General features: G+C 34.3%; 1 protein-coding gene across 1 annotated transcript; it reads left to right on the top strand.

Moving 5' to 3' along the window:
• Positions 1-3,499: 3,499 nt before the first annotated feature.
• Positions 3,500-16,076, top strand: LOC128557287 (uncharacterized). Its single transcript, XM_053544521.1, has 2 exons — positions 3,500-3,578; positions 15,019-16,076. The coding sequence occupies exons 1-2, from the start codon at positions 3,500-3,502 to the stop codon at positions 16,074-16,076; spliced, it is 1,137 nt and encodes a 378-aa protein (XP_053400496.1).
• Positions 16,077-18,028: the final 1,952 nt, after the last annotated feature.

Here is an 18,028-nt window from a genome sequence, read left to right as displayed (position 1 = left end):
AAGGTGGTATCACGTTTTGAATTTCGGGTGAAGATAAGGAAATATTCTTATATCTTGATATTGAGGTTTGGTACCTTTATTACAGACATTAAACTAAAACAATAGAAATTCTTACGTGACTTCAGTCAGCTCAACAAAGGAATTTCAAACACAAATATCAATATGGAATATAAAGTAAGTTACAAACTATAATGTCCTACCAACAATGCATATGCAGAATGGAGAGATAAAAATAATTTTGACATCTCGTGAAAACTAAAAACAAATTTTGACAGGTGTATGATGAATCATGACCTTATCATTATTTCTACCTTCCAGTTTGATTTTCTTAAAATGGATCTCCTATATCATAGCTTACAAGTCATAAATCAAAACGTCTAAAAAGAATATATTGTTACCTTACTGTCGTTTTCTCTATCCAAATCACGTAAGAATTCCTATTGTTTCAGTCCTTTGTCACTAATTGAGCAATTCGTAGTGTTGCAAGCAGACAAAACAGATCCCTTATTTTCACATACTAGATATTGAGGATTTATTTAATGAGCACATGTATTGGAAACCCAATTTTAATACCAATTGTGTATTGCAATGAAGCTAAAATATCTCAGTCATGACATGCCCTAAATGAGGAAAATAAATGAAATATTAAGGCAATTTTCATCAATTTATTTCTCAGTTATTACCTTACATTTATGTTGATATGATTAGAAATTTATGAAAGGTGGTCTCCTCAAATTGCAACCATCAACTTCTGAAAATTGAAATCTATTTTTCATACATTATCCTACATATTTCGCAATTGGCTTGCAAAACCGTGTTTACTGTTATAAAGTATTAACATATTTTTAGATTCAAAAAACGTCATTAAACGGAAAACAAATATAACGTTTCGCTGCAGATGATAAAACAAAAGTGGAATTAGTACGTTGTTTTCGTCTTAACGTACTTCCTGTATACGGACGTAAAGATCCCAGGCTTTTTCAAAATGTTACTATAAGAAAAAGTGCTATAAGAAAAACATTTGTTTGAATTTATTAGTCCCCTACTGTTTGGAAACCAGTTTTGGGGACTATAGGAATGCGCTTTTCCATCTTTCTGTCCGTTCGCAATTTCGTGTCCGGATCATAACTCTGTCATCAATGAAGTGATTTTAATATTACTTGGCACAAATGTTTTACATGATGAGACTATGTGTCATGTGCAAAATCCCGGACTCCTAGTCACAATCGGAGGTCAAAGGTCAACCTTTTTTTTCCTGCCCGGTCAATTACTCTGTCATCCATTAAGGGATTGTTATATTACTTGGCACAAGTGTTCCCCATGATGAGACAACATGTCCTGCGCAAAACCCGGAACCCTAGCGTTGAGGTCAAGGTCACACTTGGAGATCAAAGTTCAATGGGACTTGTTTCCTGTCCGGTCTATAACTTTGTCATACAAATAAAGGATTTAAATATTGCTTGGCACACATATTTCCCTGGATGAGACAATGTGTCATACGCAAAACACGGGCCCTAAGCTGCAAGGCTAAAGTCTTGGCACAAATGTACCTCATAATAAGACGATTTGTCATGCACAACTTTCAGACCCCTAGCTCAAATGCCAACGTCACACTCGGCATTCAAATGTTAACATGGCATGAACAGGGTCTGTTTCGTGTCCGTCCATACCTCTGTCATTTATTAAGGAATTTGAATATCAATTGGCACAAATCTTCCCTATGATGAGACGACGTGGCATACGCAAATTCCGGATCCCTGGCTCAAAGGTTAACGTCTCAATTTGAGGTCAAAGGTCAACATGGATTTTTGTTCCTGTCCGGTCCATAACTCTGTCATCTATCAAGGGATTTTAATGTTACTTACATAAATGTTCCCCATGATGAGACAATGTGTCAAAATCCGGAACCCTAGCATCAAGGTCAAGGTCACACTTGGAGATCAAAGTTCAATGGGACTTTTTTCCTGTCCGGCCTATAACTTTGTCATGCAAAAAAAGGATTTAAATATTGCTTGGCACACGTATTTCCGTGGATGAGACAATGTGTCATACGCAAAGCAGTGGCCCTAAGCTGCAAGGCTAAAGTCTTGGCAAAAATGTACCTCATAATAAGACGATTTGTCATGCACATCTTTCAGACCCCTACCTCAAATGCCAACGTCACACTCGGCATTCAAATGTTAACATGTCATGAACAGGGTCTGTTTCGTGTCCGTCCATAACTCTGTCATTTATTAAGGAATTTGAATATCACTTGGCACAAATTTTCCCTATGATGGGACGACGTGTCATACGCAAATTCCGGATCCCTGGATCAAAGGTTAACGTCAAAATTTGAGGTCAAAGGTCAACAGGGGTTGTTTTTTTCCTGTCCGGTCCATAACTCTGTCATCCATCAAGGGATTTTAATGTTAATAACATAAATGTTCCCCATGATGAGACGATGTGTCATGCGCAAAATCCGGAACCCTAGCGTCAAGGTCAAGGTCACACTTCGGCATGAAAGGTCAATAGGACTTGTTTCCTGTCCGGTCTATAACTTTGTCATGCAAAACAGAACTTTAATATTACCTGGCACACATATTTCCCTGGATGAGACAATGTGTCAAACGCTAAATCCGGGCCCTTAGCTGCAATGTCAAGGCCACACTTGGAAGTCAAATGCCGAAAGGACTTTTTTTCCTGTCAAGTCTGTAACTCTACAATGCTTAAAGGGATTTTAATATTACTGGTCAGAAATGTTCACCAGTTTGACATGGACTGTCATGTGCAAGAAGCTGGTCCCTAGGTCTAAGGTCAAGGTCACACATAGGTCAGATACAAAAATGACTTTGTCCAGAACATTTCTTCTTCGTGCATGTAGGATTTTGACGTAACTTGTAATAAATGTTCACTACTAAGAGACAGATTATTATGCGCAAGAACCACGTCCCTAGGTCTAAGGTCAAGGTCACACTTAGAGATCAAATGTCAAACTCAAGAATGACTTTGTCCGGAGCATTTCTTTTTCATGCATGGATGGATTTTGAAGTAACTTGGCAAAAATGTTCACAACCTTGAGGCTCCCTTTTTAGAATTACGTCCATTTGTTGTTACTTTAAATATATTGTATTGTAACCTATTTGTTACTGGCCATAGGAAAAAATCGAAACTAGTTTTCTGTGGTACAACATGCATGTTATATCCAATTTTTATGTGTATTTTGACCTATCTCTACCTGGTAAAGAATTTCTTGTGGATTATAGTATTAATTTCCCTTTGTTGTTATTATAAATAACTTATATGATATCTTTTTTGAAAATCGGCTAAAAAATGCCATATGAAAACAACTGTAAGTTTTCATATATACAAACGTTAATCCAACTGTTTTTACAAAATTGTTTATACATCATTGACAGATATCAGTTCATCATGTTATACTGCAGTGGAGAAAATCAGTAAGAGACTTTGTATTGCATGGCAATACTGCATTCACTTATTTTACTATAATTTATCAAATATGGCATGCAAGAAAAAGATTCGATCACTGATTGAGGGAACAGATGGAAATTTCCAGCTCTTGTGTAACTGTGTAAGCGGTAAGTCGGAAGAGTCTCGTTACCGCCAATAACAGTTATCCTCGAGCTAGATATTCACATCTTTACCTACAACCAGTATAGTAGTATATTAGAATGAAAATAAACAAGCCTGATTGCTTAATATTGCATATCAGACGCTTGGTTATTTAAACATACAGGTTAATGGCTGCTTCAGTTCCTGGTTCGTATCTGAACACTGAACCGTGGTAAATAAGGCAATAAATCACACAAATGCATTGAGTATTTTCAGACAAATAATGATACTCTCATGCATGTAAACGTCAGTTTTATGACAACGTTTACAAACCTTTCTATTAAAGGTCAAAATACATGAAACAATTTTTTTTTCTGTACTTGTAAACATGCAATGTGAAAGTTTAAAAGTACTTTTACTATAGGTTATAGTAATATTCTCATATAGTAACAACAGTGTTCCTTCATACAGTTGGATTACATATACTTACTTAAATCTTGCGGTTGTTGCACTTTCGATGTGTAACGCTTTTGAAAGTCAAGACCGAAGTGCAAGCCAAGATTTCTTACCGGCATTCATAAACTTTTGGATTTGAAATCCACCAATTAAAACAGTAAAATTCAGAAATCCACAAAGATCCACCAATCAAATGATAGAAGATTTTCCGAGGCTGAAATCAGGAATTCAGCAGCCGGCATATTGAAATGCAGCACGAAAAATAAAAAAGAAAATGATCGATAAATTGCATATAACAATGGTAGTTGCTGGATGTCTGGTGTTAAACACAATAAATTACAAATAAATACAGATCATGACTTGATCCTAGGCAGAAACTTTGACTATCAAATGGAAAGCTTTTAAGAAAATATTGAAGTGGGCGGATTTCAAATATTTCCGCCAGTGAAAGTTTTGGTAAGAATGAAATCTGAGAAGACAAATTTCTGTCAAAAAGGTAAGTATTTCACAATGTTATTGTAGTTTTCATATAAACAATGTTTAGTTCTAATCAGATCACATAAGTATGGCAGGTTCATACGGTAAAGGTATCTATACTTAATAAAGATCAGTTCATGACACAGGATGTCACAATGTCACCTCAATTTCCATGTAAAGTTCCATTGTCAGTAAGCCTTTCCTCCATTATTCATTAAAAGTGCAATGTGTTAATGATGTAACAGTAACTTAGATAAATATAACAGACCCGTACAGTGCGTTTTACGATTAAATTTAGTGACACAGGTAACATGCTTTTTGATAAGCGCGATTATTGCATTTGAATCGTTTCATTTCACACTTCACAATTCACAAACATCGGGTTGGTAATAATAGGGAACTACGTGGCCAAGTGGTAGTTCGCAGACTTCGAGTATCTTGCCGCTTAATACTGAGGGTTCAAATCCCCGTTCGAAATTAAATATCTTTTCCATACAAGGTCATCTAAATCGAACATGTTTGACAGGTCTCGTTGCTTCATCAATTGAAATTCAATATATCATATGAAAATATGATTGATAGTTTAGTATTGTAACACTATTGTTAATAATCTATTGTTTATATCTAACTATCTCTTGCTTTGAATGTGTCGCTCCCGGAAAATGCCTGACAACATACATTTTTTTTTTTTTGGGTATTTTTACATTAAATTGTACATCCAATTCATAGTCGATAACTTAAGTTCCAAGTTCAAAGTATGAAGAGTGAGAAATTTTCCCAGAGAAATATAGTATGTATTATCAGTCATATCTAAACAATAGAGACGACTATGGATTAGAAAAAAACGCTATTTAGTGGGAGTGCGGAGCAAAACCACAATAATTAGCGGGCCGCGGGGCGAAATGTCGAGATTTAGTAACTGGAATGTCGGGTGTTAGGTGCGAAAACTCGACGTTTAAGCAGTGTTAATTATCATGTTTTCTGCCCGTGCACCCGCCATTTTAACCATTTAAATCTCGTGTTTTCCTTCGGCGAGGGCGAAAAGTTGAAATGGCACAAATTAGCCACATAAATAATTGTAACATTTACAAAACGAAAATGCAAAAGTCTAAATTAGAGAACGGCGGGATCAGGGTGCGACAGCCTGCTACTTAGCGAGGGCATGAGGCGAAAATCGAAATTTAAGCATTACAGTGGCGGGGGTACGGGGCGCAAATTATTAGTAACTAAAACTAAAGTATGTCGCGTATCGTATGTTGTTATATGTTATTTGGTCCTATGAGTGATACTATTGGTACTGCGATACTTGATAGTGTTGTAAATTGTGAAATTGATATTTAAAGTAACGTATCCATTGTAGTAGAATGTAAACTCAATAAAAGAGCTTCATGATATTACAGTTTTCAGAAATATGTCATATAAACATCAATGCATCGCTCGCTCGTTCAAAACAAATAAATGTTGAAGACTTTGTAAGAATGTACATATGCATCATTGCTTGCATGATGAATTTGGCCTGTTTCCAAAGAGTGATTTCTTGCAGCATCTCTTACATCAAATGTTAGAGTTTATTTCTGTCATATGTTGTACATTGATGTTATAATGTGTCGGTGTCTGTTTGTGAAAGTTCTGAAACATACGTTACCGAAATTAAATAAAGGTAGTTACTAGACTAGATGTTTTTTAAGAGGTTAACTATTTGTAGCAGTTGATAATACAACTTTTCTTTTCAAAAATTCAGTTTTTTATACTTATTAACATTTTTAAAAGACACATATAAATATTTTAGTAAGAAATCAGTACTGAAAACAATGATACCACAATATCAACAAGGGGTATCCGCTATGCTTTCCACTAAGGAAATATAATATCATTGTACAGATCAGTGTCTAACAGTATAAGTGGTATCCAAAAATCAATATAAAATGTAGTCAAAGAAACTGAGGACTATTTAAAAAAAACTGTAGCATCTGTTTATCATGTGATATGTATGACGTGCTATAAGAACAAAATGTGCAGTGTTTATTTACATCAGGATTAAATCAACCATTTTGAACACGTAATACGTATAAACCGATAATTCCAGTAAAGTGTACAATCTTACTTTCCATTAAATATCAAAACACAAATACATTGAAAATATAAAAGGCACTGTATTCAAGTCGCCACAGTGCAAAGAAACCCATACACTACCCTAGGTTGAGTATTACCTAACGTTCTGTGTAATTTCGTAATATATGTTTCATTTCCTCTTCGTTATACTCTTATTTAATGACCCAGTACTCGGTGCTTTGCAATGCCAATAAGCATGATTTATGTATTAGCCAGCCTGAATAATATACAAGAAATGAAACTGAATAGGTGACCTTTAATCTCATGTTCTGTCTTTCTCATATATGAAAGTCGAAAATATTCATACTACGCACACACTGTAACAAATCTACAGTTGATTACCAACATCTTAATTTTGTTCGAAGCAGAGGCCATGAACAGTTGGTAATCTATTCTATCTTTACAGTGATGTTGAAAGAGGCATCATTGCTTACTGTACTTTGTCGACATCCAATAATTCAGAATAGTATCATGGTTAAGTCCAAAAAAAACTATAACGATCATACTTGCATGTTCAGTAAACATGGTTTATTCAAACTGAAAGCATATAAATTGCAATCATTGGTAAAGTTAGTGTGTTTTCAATGTTGCTGGTAGCGGCAGTTATGTATGTTATATTGTAAGTACCTTTATTCAATTAAAGTCAAAATTGTTTTAGTTAGCTTAATTTGACCTTATAATAAAGGAAAATATTGGTACCCCAAACTTTTCTGAATGGAACATGAACTGGCTCGATTTATTGCGTAATTGCTTGTGATTTATATATATATTACATTTGTGTGCACGTTGTCTATACTCTAAACTGATTACAAAATATTTTTTCTCATTAAAATATATAAAATGTTCTGTATTTTATTTCGAAATATTACTTCGTTATATTAAACAGTTTAAGGTATCTAATGCCCTTCTTTTACTTAAATATTTTATCTTTACATATTTACCTAGAATGTAGTAAATAGGTCTATAATGCTTTTGTTTGAAATGTGGTAGCCGTATTTTCTGTTATGAGCATAAAATATCCAAAAATATATATCATAATAATATTAATTTCTTCTCAGATATTTAACAAAGGTTTGAATATTAATTAACATAGTAGAAAGATTTACTAAATCCATTATTTTTTATTACCCCCCCCCCCCCCCCCCCCTCTATAACTCTGGCTGCAACAGTTCATATGCAGTATTAAAAGTAGAGTTGTTCTAACAATGTAATTATGCATAACATCTATTTGGACAGTTGCATCATCTCTTTTTAACAATAGATTTAAAGCCTTGTTGAACTTTAATGTGTATGTACAGCTATATTCATAACTAAATGTCAAACGGTAACTTTTTTTGCTTTTGTTGGGCTTAACGTCGCACCGACACAATTATTGGGCATATAATGACTTGCCAGCTTTGATTGTAGGGGACGACCTTAAATACCCTCCGAGCATTGAATCATCAAGGGCGGTCACCTGGGTAGAACTATCGACCTTCCGTAAGCCAGCTGGATGATTTTCTCACATGAAGAAATCAACGCCGCGAGTGAGGCTCGAACCCACATTGAGGGGCAAATGATTCAAAGTCATCGACCTTAACCACTCGGCCACGTAGGTCCCCACAAACGGTATCAGTTACTTATTAAACAAAAATCCAGTTTTTAATTGTAGTACATTTTTTTACTTTGTTTGACTTAACTTGTATTATTTTGTACTATTTTAACTCTAATACATAGTGCTACTTATACACATAGATGTTTACATAAACCATATTTTGGTAAGTGTTCATACTTCTAAATATGAAAGATGAGTCTAGTATACCTTTAACGCATCCGTATATCTGATTAATAGTGATGGTTTTCCAAAATTAAAATTGACCAGTTGGGACAGTGAAGCAAGTCTGTGCATTATTTCATCACAGGCGGGCACATGGGTAGACCTTCCGCAAGCCAGCTGGATGGCTTCCTTACAGGAAGAATTCAACGCCCCGCACCGGGTGAGGCTCGAACCTACATCGGTGAGGGGCGAGTGATTTGAAATTCAAATATGCACAACAAGATTGAAAAGAAATATAGTTAGCAGCGTCATGGTTACTTCAATGCTTGTTGAAATATAACAAAGAAATGTCGTCTTTTTTCCTTTTTTTTCCTTGCCTTTTTAACTTAACACATACACCAAAGTATTTACACGTTATTGCAGGGGTTGTAACATATGCGTTTTTGCTTTGGCCTATTCCTACCCTCCCGCTTAGCTGAACACGGAGAGCGCTTATCTACAAATCCGGGGCCTTTAGTTCGAACCGTGGGCGGGACGTATATTCCCCGTGACAATTTGATAAAAGGCATTCTGTCTAAAATCTTTCGTCCCTCTTACTCTGATACATGTGGGGAAGTTGAGAGTTACTTGCGGAGAACAGGTTTGTACATTGGTTAGGTGAACTGCCCGTCGTTAACAGAAATACTGTTGAGAAACGGCGTTAAACCCGAACAAACAAAATAACTATTCAATAACGATTGCTACACTAACAGATATCTCATTATAATCATTTTAAAACATACCCCCTTTCGATGAATTTAGGGGGACCTCCACTGACGTCAAATTACATGTCTCTGAATGTTAGTACGAAACCTCGCTTGTTATTGTTTTTTTTTATTATTATTTGTTTGTTTGTCGTTTTATTTTGTTTTGTTTTGTTTTGTTTGTTTGTTTGTTGTTTTGTTTTGTTTTTTCGTGTAAGGAAGCCATCTACCTGGCCGGCGGAAAATCGGTATTTAGGTGCTCGACCGTGATGAAATAATTTATATATGATGAAAATATTATTTACATCTGTTATATTATTTACAGAAGGAAAAGGCTATATTACGGGAGATATACTTTGATTATCGAAGAAATGTCATTAAATGATTTTTTTCAATCTATTATGTATTTTCATCATTTAACAAGAGAGTCATGGTGACCCTATATCTTTCACCTGATAGACATGTCCTTGATTAATCAATATATACATTCGGGCCAAGTTTCGTAAAGATAGGGTCATGAATGTGGCCTCAAGAGTGTTAACAAGGTTTTCCCTTGATTTGCGTGTGAGCTAGATTTTGACCCCATATGAACCAGTTTCGAACTTGGCCTAGAAATCTCAAGATAAACATTCTTACCAAGTTTCATGAAGGCAGAATCATAAATATGCTTAGAACAGCCAAAACCAAAAATTCGACTCACTTACATTTTGAAAAATCTTAAAAATGTGAATGTTAAATAACAGTTCTTAATTTGTATTATTTAAAAGTCCAACATCTCCTGGTTGTCTCTGAAAAATTTCTACCACAGCATTGATAGCGTTTAAACAATATCGAATGTTGATACATATGCACATTTACTCATGCTACGGAGGGTAGAATTTAGTGACCATCTATATTTGTGGACACTAAGAAATTAAACAATAACGCAAATACTTATTCAAAAGAAACAATTTAATGCAACACAATTGAAAAACACGTCCGACACACTATCCAATCAATATGACATTTTCTACCGTCAATACCGAGAGAGAATTAAGGTATATGACTGACAATTTTAAGCTGTATTTCTTAAAACAAAAATTTGAATATTTACACTCCTAATAATTGTTAAATTGAGCATCGTATAGAAGAAAATTGGCAACCCTCTGTCAATTTAGAATGTCCTTAACACCACACAAAAACTTGCGGATGTGCTACGTATATCACAGTGTTGGAATGGCGATTCTAAAAACATACAACTCCGTTACGGAAGTGATAAAATTTACAACGAAATGAAAACATAAGCCTAAAAAAATATATATTGTTGTTGCTTTTTTTTCTACCATGGGAACATGGTTTTAGAACTTTATCAAATGCTTTAAAGAATTGGTTAAAACACAACACAATAAGTTGACATATTACAGTTCCGGCAGTGCGTAAGTATTAGAAACCTGTCACTTAACATAAATTAAAAACAATACATTTCATTAAAGAGACAGCCATTGAAACAGTACATTTTCAAACAATAACCTGCCAAAGACTAAACAGCAACTAAACTAAACTACCATGTGTGGCATTTATACAAAATCTGTATATACAGCAAATATTGGAGCATCTAGTAACGGAAGTGATAATGCATTACGGAAATTGTGTTACATGTATAGTTAAGCCTATAATCAAACTGCTGTGTGTAAAAGATTAATGAGCATAATATAAAATGTCAGGGCTCTTTAGATAAAGTTCAAATGATAAAGCCCTCTCATGATGCTGGCTTTCTATCCATCTACGATCTCCGTCAAAGAACATCGAACATTTCTTGATGTTTCTGTCTTTTCTAAATAATCAGCTATTTTGTATACGTCTGATTTCTTTTATTCATTTTACATCTTGGACGAATGGGACTTTGCATTTGTTACAATATTTTCAGGATTCAGGAAGAAAATTAATCAGAAATTTATCAGGAGCCATGTCTTAAATTACGCAGCCATCCAGATGTGTCTCCTCGCACACAAATTTCTGTGATTTGACAGCAACAGTTAAATTTGCATTTTTCGGTTACCTTTCTGATATTAGTGTGTTTGTCTACCATTCTCTGAACACTTCCAACTCACTAAATAATGTTAATTAACGTTTCCTTACTAACATTTTCTGTTTTTCATTCTGCCACATCGATGTTTCGGACGTTCAACATACAACTGTTTCTACTGGATAATAAATTCTGTAAAGATTCTTTGAAAGCAAAGAATGCAGTCAACTAAAATAATAGCAGATTCGGTTTGAATAAGTCCGTTCAAATCATTGTAAGTCATATGTGCCACTACATCTTCTTTGCACATGGAAGAAAAATAGTCAAATTTGTCAGAAAAGGAAATTCAGAGAAACCTAATTACAATAAAACAAGTCTAAGAATACCTTATTTCAACAACATAAATAACAAAATTTCTATGTAACCTCCGTAACATAATATCTTCTCGGAAACAATATAAAACATGTGGTCGCCGAAGTCACATTTCTTTTCAAAAAAGTTAGTAAGATATTAAATATTACATAATGACGAGAACATTACTGAAACCAGATCATATTGGGTGCAGTAACTAAACAAGGACAAGTTCAATGCAATCAGACAAACTATCTCATCTCCATAACGCTATTATAAGAAAAATCAAGCTCTATATCACTTTTCTTCAGATAAAATAGTCAGAAAAAATATATATTTCTTGATTCTGAGTCCGTTTTGATATATCTCTTTGGCCGAATGTTCATGTATGGAATTTGAATGTCGCACTGGAATTTATGAACACGTTATCGCCTCCGTAACGGACATGTTTAAAGAGGCATATTTATTTCAGCGCTATATTTTATGTATAGTTTTACGTTCAAACCCAATTGGAAAAGCAGAGAAAATCCATTCAAACACCTTAAAACATAATCTCATAAACATTATGTAGTATAATGGGTTTTTTTTGTATATAACTATGAACTTATCTCATTTACTGGAAATACTGTTCCATAAATAATTTAAAATTACACTTAAAAGCCTTTGCAGATCAGCCTCTGCTTCCTTCGAGTGATGCATGAGAAAAACTTAATTGTGCTTTCCGCATTTCAGTAGGCAGCTAGAAGAGCTAAGATGTTATGTTACGGAAGTGATACGTTACGGAAGAGATAAAATTTCAATATTTGATAACTGTTCGATACCTTGATGGCATATACTGAAAACAAGCCTTCTTACTGATGCAATCAAGGTAAATAATACAGACACAGAGGGAAAACACCATTGTTATCACGTACATTTGAAGAAGTCCCCGTTACGATGGAGAGATTTTAAATCGCGACAAAATAAAAATGAACTGGAAACAATAATATCAGAAATATTTACTTATCAGATAGTAACAAGGGTGTTATTTTAATATAGTTATATCATTTGACGACAGTTTGTGTCACTTTTGTCACATGTATACCTTTTTTCAAAATACTTTGTTAATATATTAGATATTGTTACGGTAGATGAGAACTGTTTTAGGCGACATTAATAATTATGACCGGGATGAATGCATTTTGTGTTTATGCTATTGAGAATGTCCTTCCGCAATTGTAATGAACCCTCTTTCATAATACTACATGTAGTTTTGGCGCACGGATGTACTCCAGTGCTATCAACAGAGTTATTATTTGTCTCAGTATACTTGGCGACATGGCTGAAACGAGCAGAAAGCTTTTATTTCAATCCTGCTGCACATAGAAAGTAGAAAAAAGATCGACTAAAAGTATTAAAAAAGAAAGAATATGTCCTGGCTAAAGTAAAAAACTCTTTCCAATGTAATTTATTCATCATGTGTTTGTAAAAGATGAACTAGAATGAAGGCGACAAGGAATTTTCTAAAGTGGGTCAACTTTTTGGTTTTGACTGAGAAATTATCAAGATAAACATTCTGACCAAGCTTCATGAAGATAGGCTCATAAGTGTGGCCTCAAATGTGTTAAGCTTTACATTTGATTTGACCAGGTGACCTAATGTTTGACCCCATATGACCCATTTTTTAACTTGGCATAGGAATCATTAAGATAGATATTCTGACCAAGTTTCATGAAGATAAGGTCATAAATGTGCCCCTAAGGTGTTAACAAGCTGTACCTTTGATTTGACCTGGTGGTTTCTTAGTTTTTGACCCAATATGACCCAGTTTCGAACTTGGCCTAGGGACTATTAAGATAAATATTCTGTGAAATTTTGTATAAAATCAAAGCATAAATGAAACCTCTACATGGCTGAAAGAGCCAAAATAGAAAATTTTACACTTTACTCTAGAACATATGACGCAATCTAGCCGGTTTTCGAAAGGAACCGAGATCTTAATGTGACTTAAGTGTGGTTAAAATCAAATGTAAAATGTCACTTCTTTCGTGTTCAAAAGGTTAAAATTACCACATTTTGGCTCTTTCAGGGGTCAATAATCGGCCTTAACTCCGGAACTGACCAGTTTTCGAAAGGAACCGAGATATTATGTCAATACAAGTTGTGTGCAAGTTTTATTAAAATCTATTGCAAAATGTGGTCTCTTTCGTGACCACAAGAAATTCTGAACGGACGACGGACAAAGGGCGATCACAAAAGTTCAGGTGACAGGTGAGCTAAAAACTATTAAACATTTTTGTATTTATATGATGATTCTACACGGAAATAGCTTTAATAATTTATAGTGTAGTTGCGGTTCATCAATAATTATTTTACAATAACAAATTAATTCAAAATAGTAGACATTAACGAAAAGTTTATAAATTACAAACGGTTCAACCTTCCTCTCCGTTGAAGAGATGTTGAATCTTAAAGATAAAACGCCACAGAAGACGTTCCTGTTACTATGTGGGATTACTTGTATACTCGTATTCTGCGGAAATCAATTATTCAAGATTGAACATTTGAAAACGCACATCGGTGAGAATTTTAACTATTTTTAGATGTACCTGTTTGTAAACTCACTGCTGAATTGTAAAACGTGGGTTTATTGTTCCTTCTCAAGAGAAGGAACACTTATGGTGAACATGTCACACTTGACTGAGCATGTTATGGATGCAAGGGTATCATCAAAGGAATCCGATTTCCCGTAGGGCGCCGCCATCTTGGACTCATGCATATTCATTACAAATAGCCTCTAGCCCAATATGTGTTTACGCATAATCAATCTTTATTTCAGTCTTTATAGTGCAATACAACTACTAAAATAACAGAACAACAAGACACAATAATAAAGTTTAATCATGTAACTCCTCAATTGAATATATTATAGCAAAGAATCGAGATTAATGAAATGAATATATATATGAATATGGATCATCTATAAATAGACTCCCGCCAAAAAAAAATTACGTAATGAAATTGTCCCTGGTCACGTGATTTTTTTAGCTTCTAACGTTTCGGATTTGCAGGTGCTTTCTTTTGCGTACTTTTTTTACTCTTCCTGATTTGTTTTTCGAATCGTAAATGCATGTATTAAATTTCTTTGTATTAAGTGTGCAGGTACTCGCTGGTGTAGTCGCGTGATGAAAATATCCGGAACACAGACTGCAAGACAAATGCTTCCAAATAGCAGAATATGTACTGCACTTGCTTATTTTTTAAAAAAAAAACAATTTTGGGTTATGATAAAACTGTTAATACTTAGATTAGTTCTTAATAAAGTTTGCACCAATAATGACAGCACCTATTTTTCTCATTGCATTATTAAACATTTTGTAACATTATGCTAAAACAAGTTCCCTTAAAAAGAATATTTTATATGCGCTAGAAGGAACCTTTTGGTAAGCTAAATCTTGTATTTACTAATGTTTGGTGGTTAATGTAACTGAGTGAAGATAAATCATGTATCCTGCACTAAAGACACATTTATGGACAAGTACTGTGTGTTAATTTTTAATTCAAATTTCATTCCATAATAATTTCAGAAGAAATCAACGAGATAAAGGTAGAAGATGCATATCAGTTAACAGAAGACAACACAACAGAACTGATTCGGACTGACTTGCTTAGAATAAAATACCCGCTGTTTCAGTCAAACGTACCTGCTGAATTTCCGCACATTGTAAATGGTACACCGAGAATTCCTCATATCATACACCAGATAGGTGACAGCACAAAAATATCTGACAACTTTCTAGAGGGCATGAGGTCATTTGTAAAACAAAATCCAACGTGGGTATACAGGTTTTGGACTTATGACTCTGGATACAGGTTTCTAAAGAAATATCATCCTTATTTGGTAGATATATATCACAACTTTGGAGAAAAAGATGTTAAAAAGGCTGATCTGTTACGGTATGCTGTGATTTATACATACGGTGGCATTTATGCTGATCTTGACGTAAAGAATTTACGGTCACTTAATATAACAACGACCAAATACGCCTGCATTATACCAACGGAACCTTTTGAACATGCTGGTATCATTTATAGAGAAAACTTTATACTGAGCAGTTCTGTATTGTTGTGTCGTCCAAATCACCCGTTTTTTGAAATGTTACTTAAGTATTTACAGCTTGCTAACCCTAGAGGGCATCCTGTCGCTACTACAGGACCAGTATATTTGACAAGAATATACATGAAATATAATAACTTAAGCTATCAAGACGTCTCAATGTCTGTATTGAATGACAGCAGGTCAAATTCGCCATATTTCTACAAAGGAACAATAGATGAAGAGAGCGACGAAGGAATATATATACCCAACTCTCAATACTTTGGAGATAAGGTTGAACCTGATCGGATAAATAAAAAAGGTGACCTAAAGGACTGTGCCAAAGAGCTACTTGTCAATGCACCGGTACTCAAACAACGAGCATGTAAAGAGTTTGAAAGTCGAAAAGTGTTAAGGAAAGATAAAACGTTTACATTTACTTTACACTACTGGTTTCATTTGTGGTCACAAGGGAAAGAAACTTTGGACTTTATGCAAAGATATGATATAACAGAGGTTATTCCTAACGCTGTTCTGTTTCAAGGTTAACTACTACTATTATATTTATATGTCATGAGTGTGGTTTTACTTATTTTCAATTGCACAGGTTTGTATTGTTCTTATATACCTTTACTTTTGTACGTAATGGTGTAAATATAATAATTTTTCAATGACTTTGTGGAGAAACGAATTCCCTATGAACTCTGTCTGAAATGAAATTTGAATCTATTTTTTTTTCATACATTATCCTACAGAATTCACAACTGGCTTGCAGAACTGTGTTTACTGTTATGAAATATTTGTGAAGCTTGAAATGCAAAGTGCACTGGTTGGGACTGAATAAAGATCTACTGGTTGGGACTGAATAAGGATCTTACATGAATGGCTTTCTACGCTGTCCTGAGAGTCTCGCAAAGGCAGATGTGTTGGATTATTTTACTTGCTTATTTACTGATAAGTATACTGTAAAAGTTTATGAATTCATTAAATGATGCCACTGCATGTTCACCTGAGGGAAAAAAAGGTGAACTATGACTCTATCAACCGTATCTTTCCAGCCGGAAAGTAAGAAAAATGAAAATGTGTTACATCTTAACAATCATTTGAAGGTGGTTCATCAGTCTTTAGTCAAGTAGCGTGTTTGTTTCAAACTTTAACATTTGCTAATTTACAATTACTGTGTTTATATAGCGCTTAACACAATTAAGTTACAATTTCATTGGATGTATTTTTTAAATTTAATTTCCTATCCTGGTTTCCCAGCCAATGTAGTGTTTTTATGCATAAGTGTAAATCTGATAAACATACCTTGCCCTAGGAATGACAATAATTAAACATAAGACTTCCCGTATAATATCTGTTAAAAGGATTCCATTAACAATTGTATATTTAGCTGAAATTCATTAGAAATGCATGTCTGGAAAATTATTATTGACTCCTGCGTGTCTTGCCTGTACAGATTTGGGGAAATGATTTCAGAATCGCTGAACAGTTTTTTGTGCAGTTTCTTGAAACATCCTGATATCTTCCGAATCCAAGTGTAAAACTAGAAACTGTATTGTAATAAAATGAAATACTCGGCTTTTTAAAGGAGATATTTACCACAGTTTATGAATATCCATTAATATGCATTTCTAGTGGGGAGTTAACTCTGTAAAATGGGTATTAACAAAATACACGAAAATCATTTGTCATTTAAAGTTTTCCCACGTTTTGCCCCATGGGCTTAGTAGATTTCTGTCAAATTAATTATTTTAATATTAAAATGATAGTTGCACAGGAGAGTATGAGTAATTCATGTATAACACTATTTAAAAATTATTAATGAAATGTAATATTAAAAATATATAACAAATAAAATGTGAACGTTATTTTGCAAATTAAATAATATATAATACATTCTATTCAGAACATTCAGAACTCAATCCTTAACACTTAGTTGAACTGAAACAAAAGCTGCAATAAGCAACGGTTACCGTACGGACCTTTGAGAAAAATTCATGCCGCTTAGACGTCAGACTGCCGCATGACGTCCAGTTCCTTGCAACTTGAATGAATAAAGTTCAGCATAATCGTATCAAAATGTTTCAATGAGCATATTAGAATGAAAGTAGACACGGTTTTCGCGTGGTGTATCGTATGATTTACATGGTAAATCGTTCAGACTCATGGAGGGTAATGCATGGTTCAGTTCTTGCGTATCTGAGCTCTGAACAGCGATAAACTAAACAATAAACCACACGTATAGATGCAAACGTCACTTTTATGATAAGTTTACAAACATTTCTGTTGAAATTCAAATCACATGTCAATTTACATGAAGCAGAATTTATCTCTATTATTTTGTTATTCATTTTATTTAAAACTACTTGCTGGAAACATCGCATATTCATACATACATCAATGTTCAGTCCAATGATCATTATGACCTTGACCTACTGACCCCAAAAAACATTAGGGTCATCTAATTCATAAGCCCAGTCAAGTTATCAAGCTTGAAG

Source organism: Mercenaria mercenaria, chromosome 5 (genome assembly GCF_021730395.1).
Source record: "Mercenaria mercenaria strain notata chromosome 5, MADL_Memer_1, whole genome shotgun sequence".
Lineage (NCBI taxonomy): Eukaryota > Metazoa > Mollusca > Bivalvia > Venerida > Veneridae > Mercenaria > Mercenaria mercenaria.
This window is presented reverse-complemented; position numbering and strand designations above follow the sequence as displayed.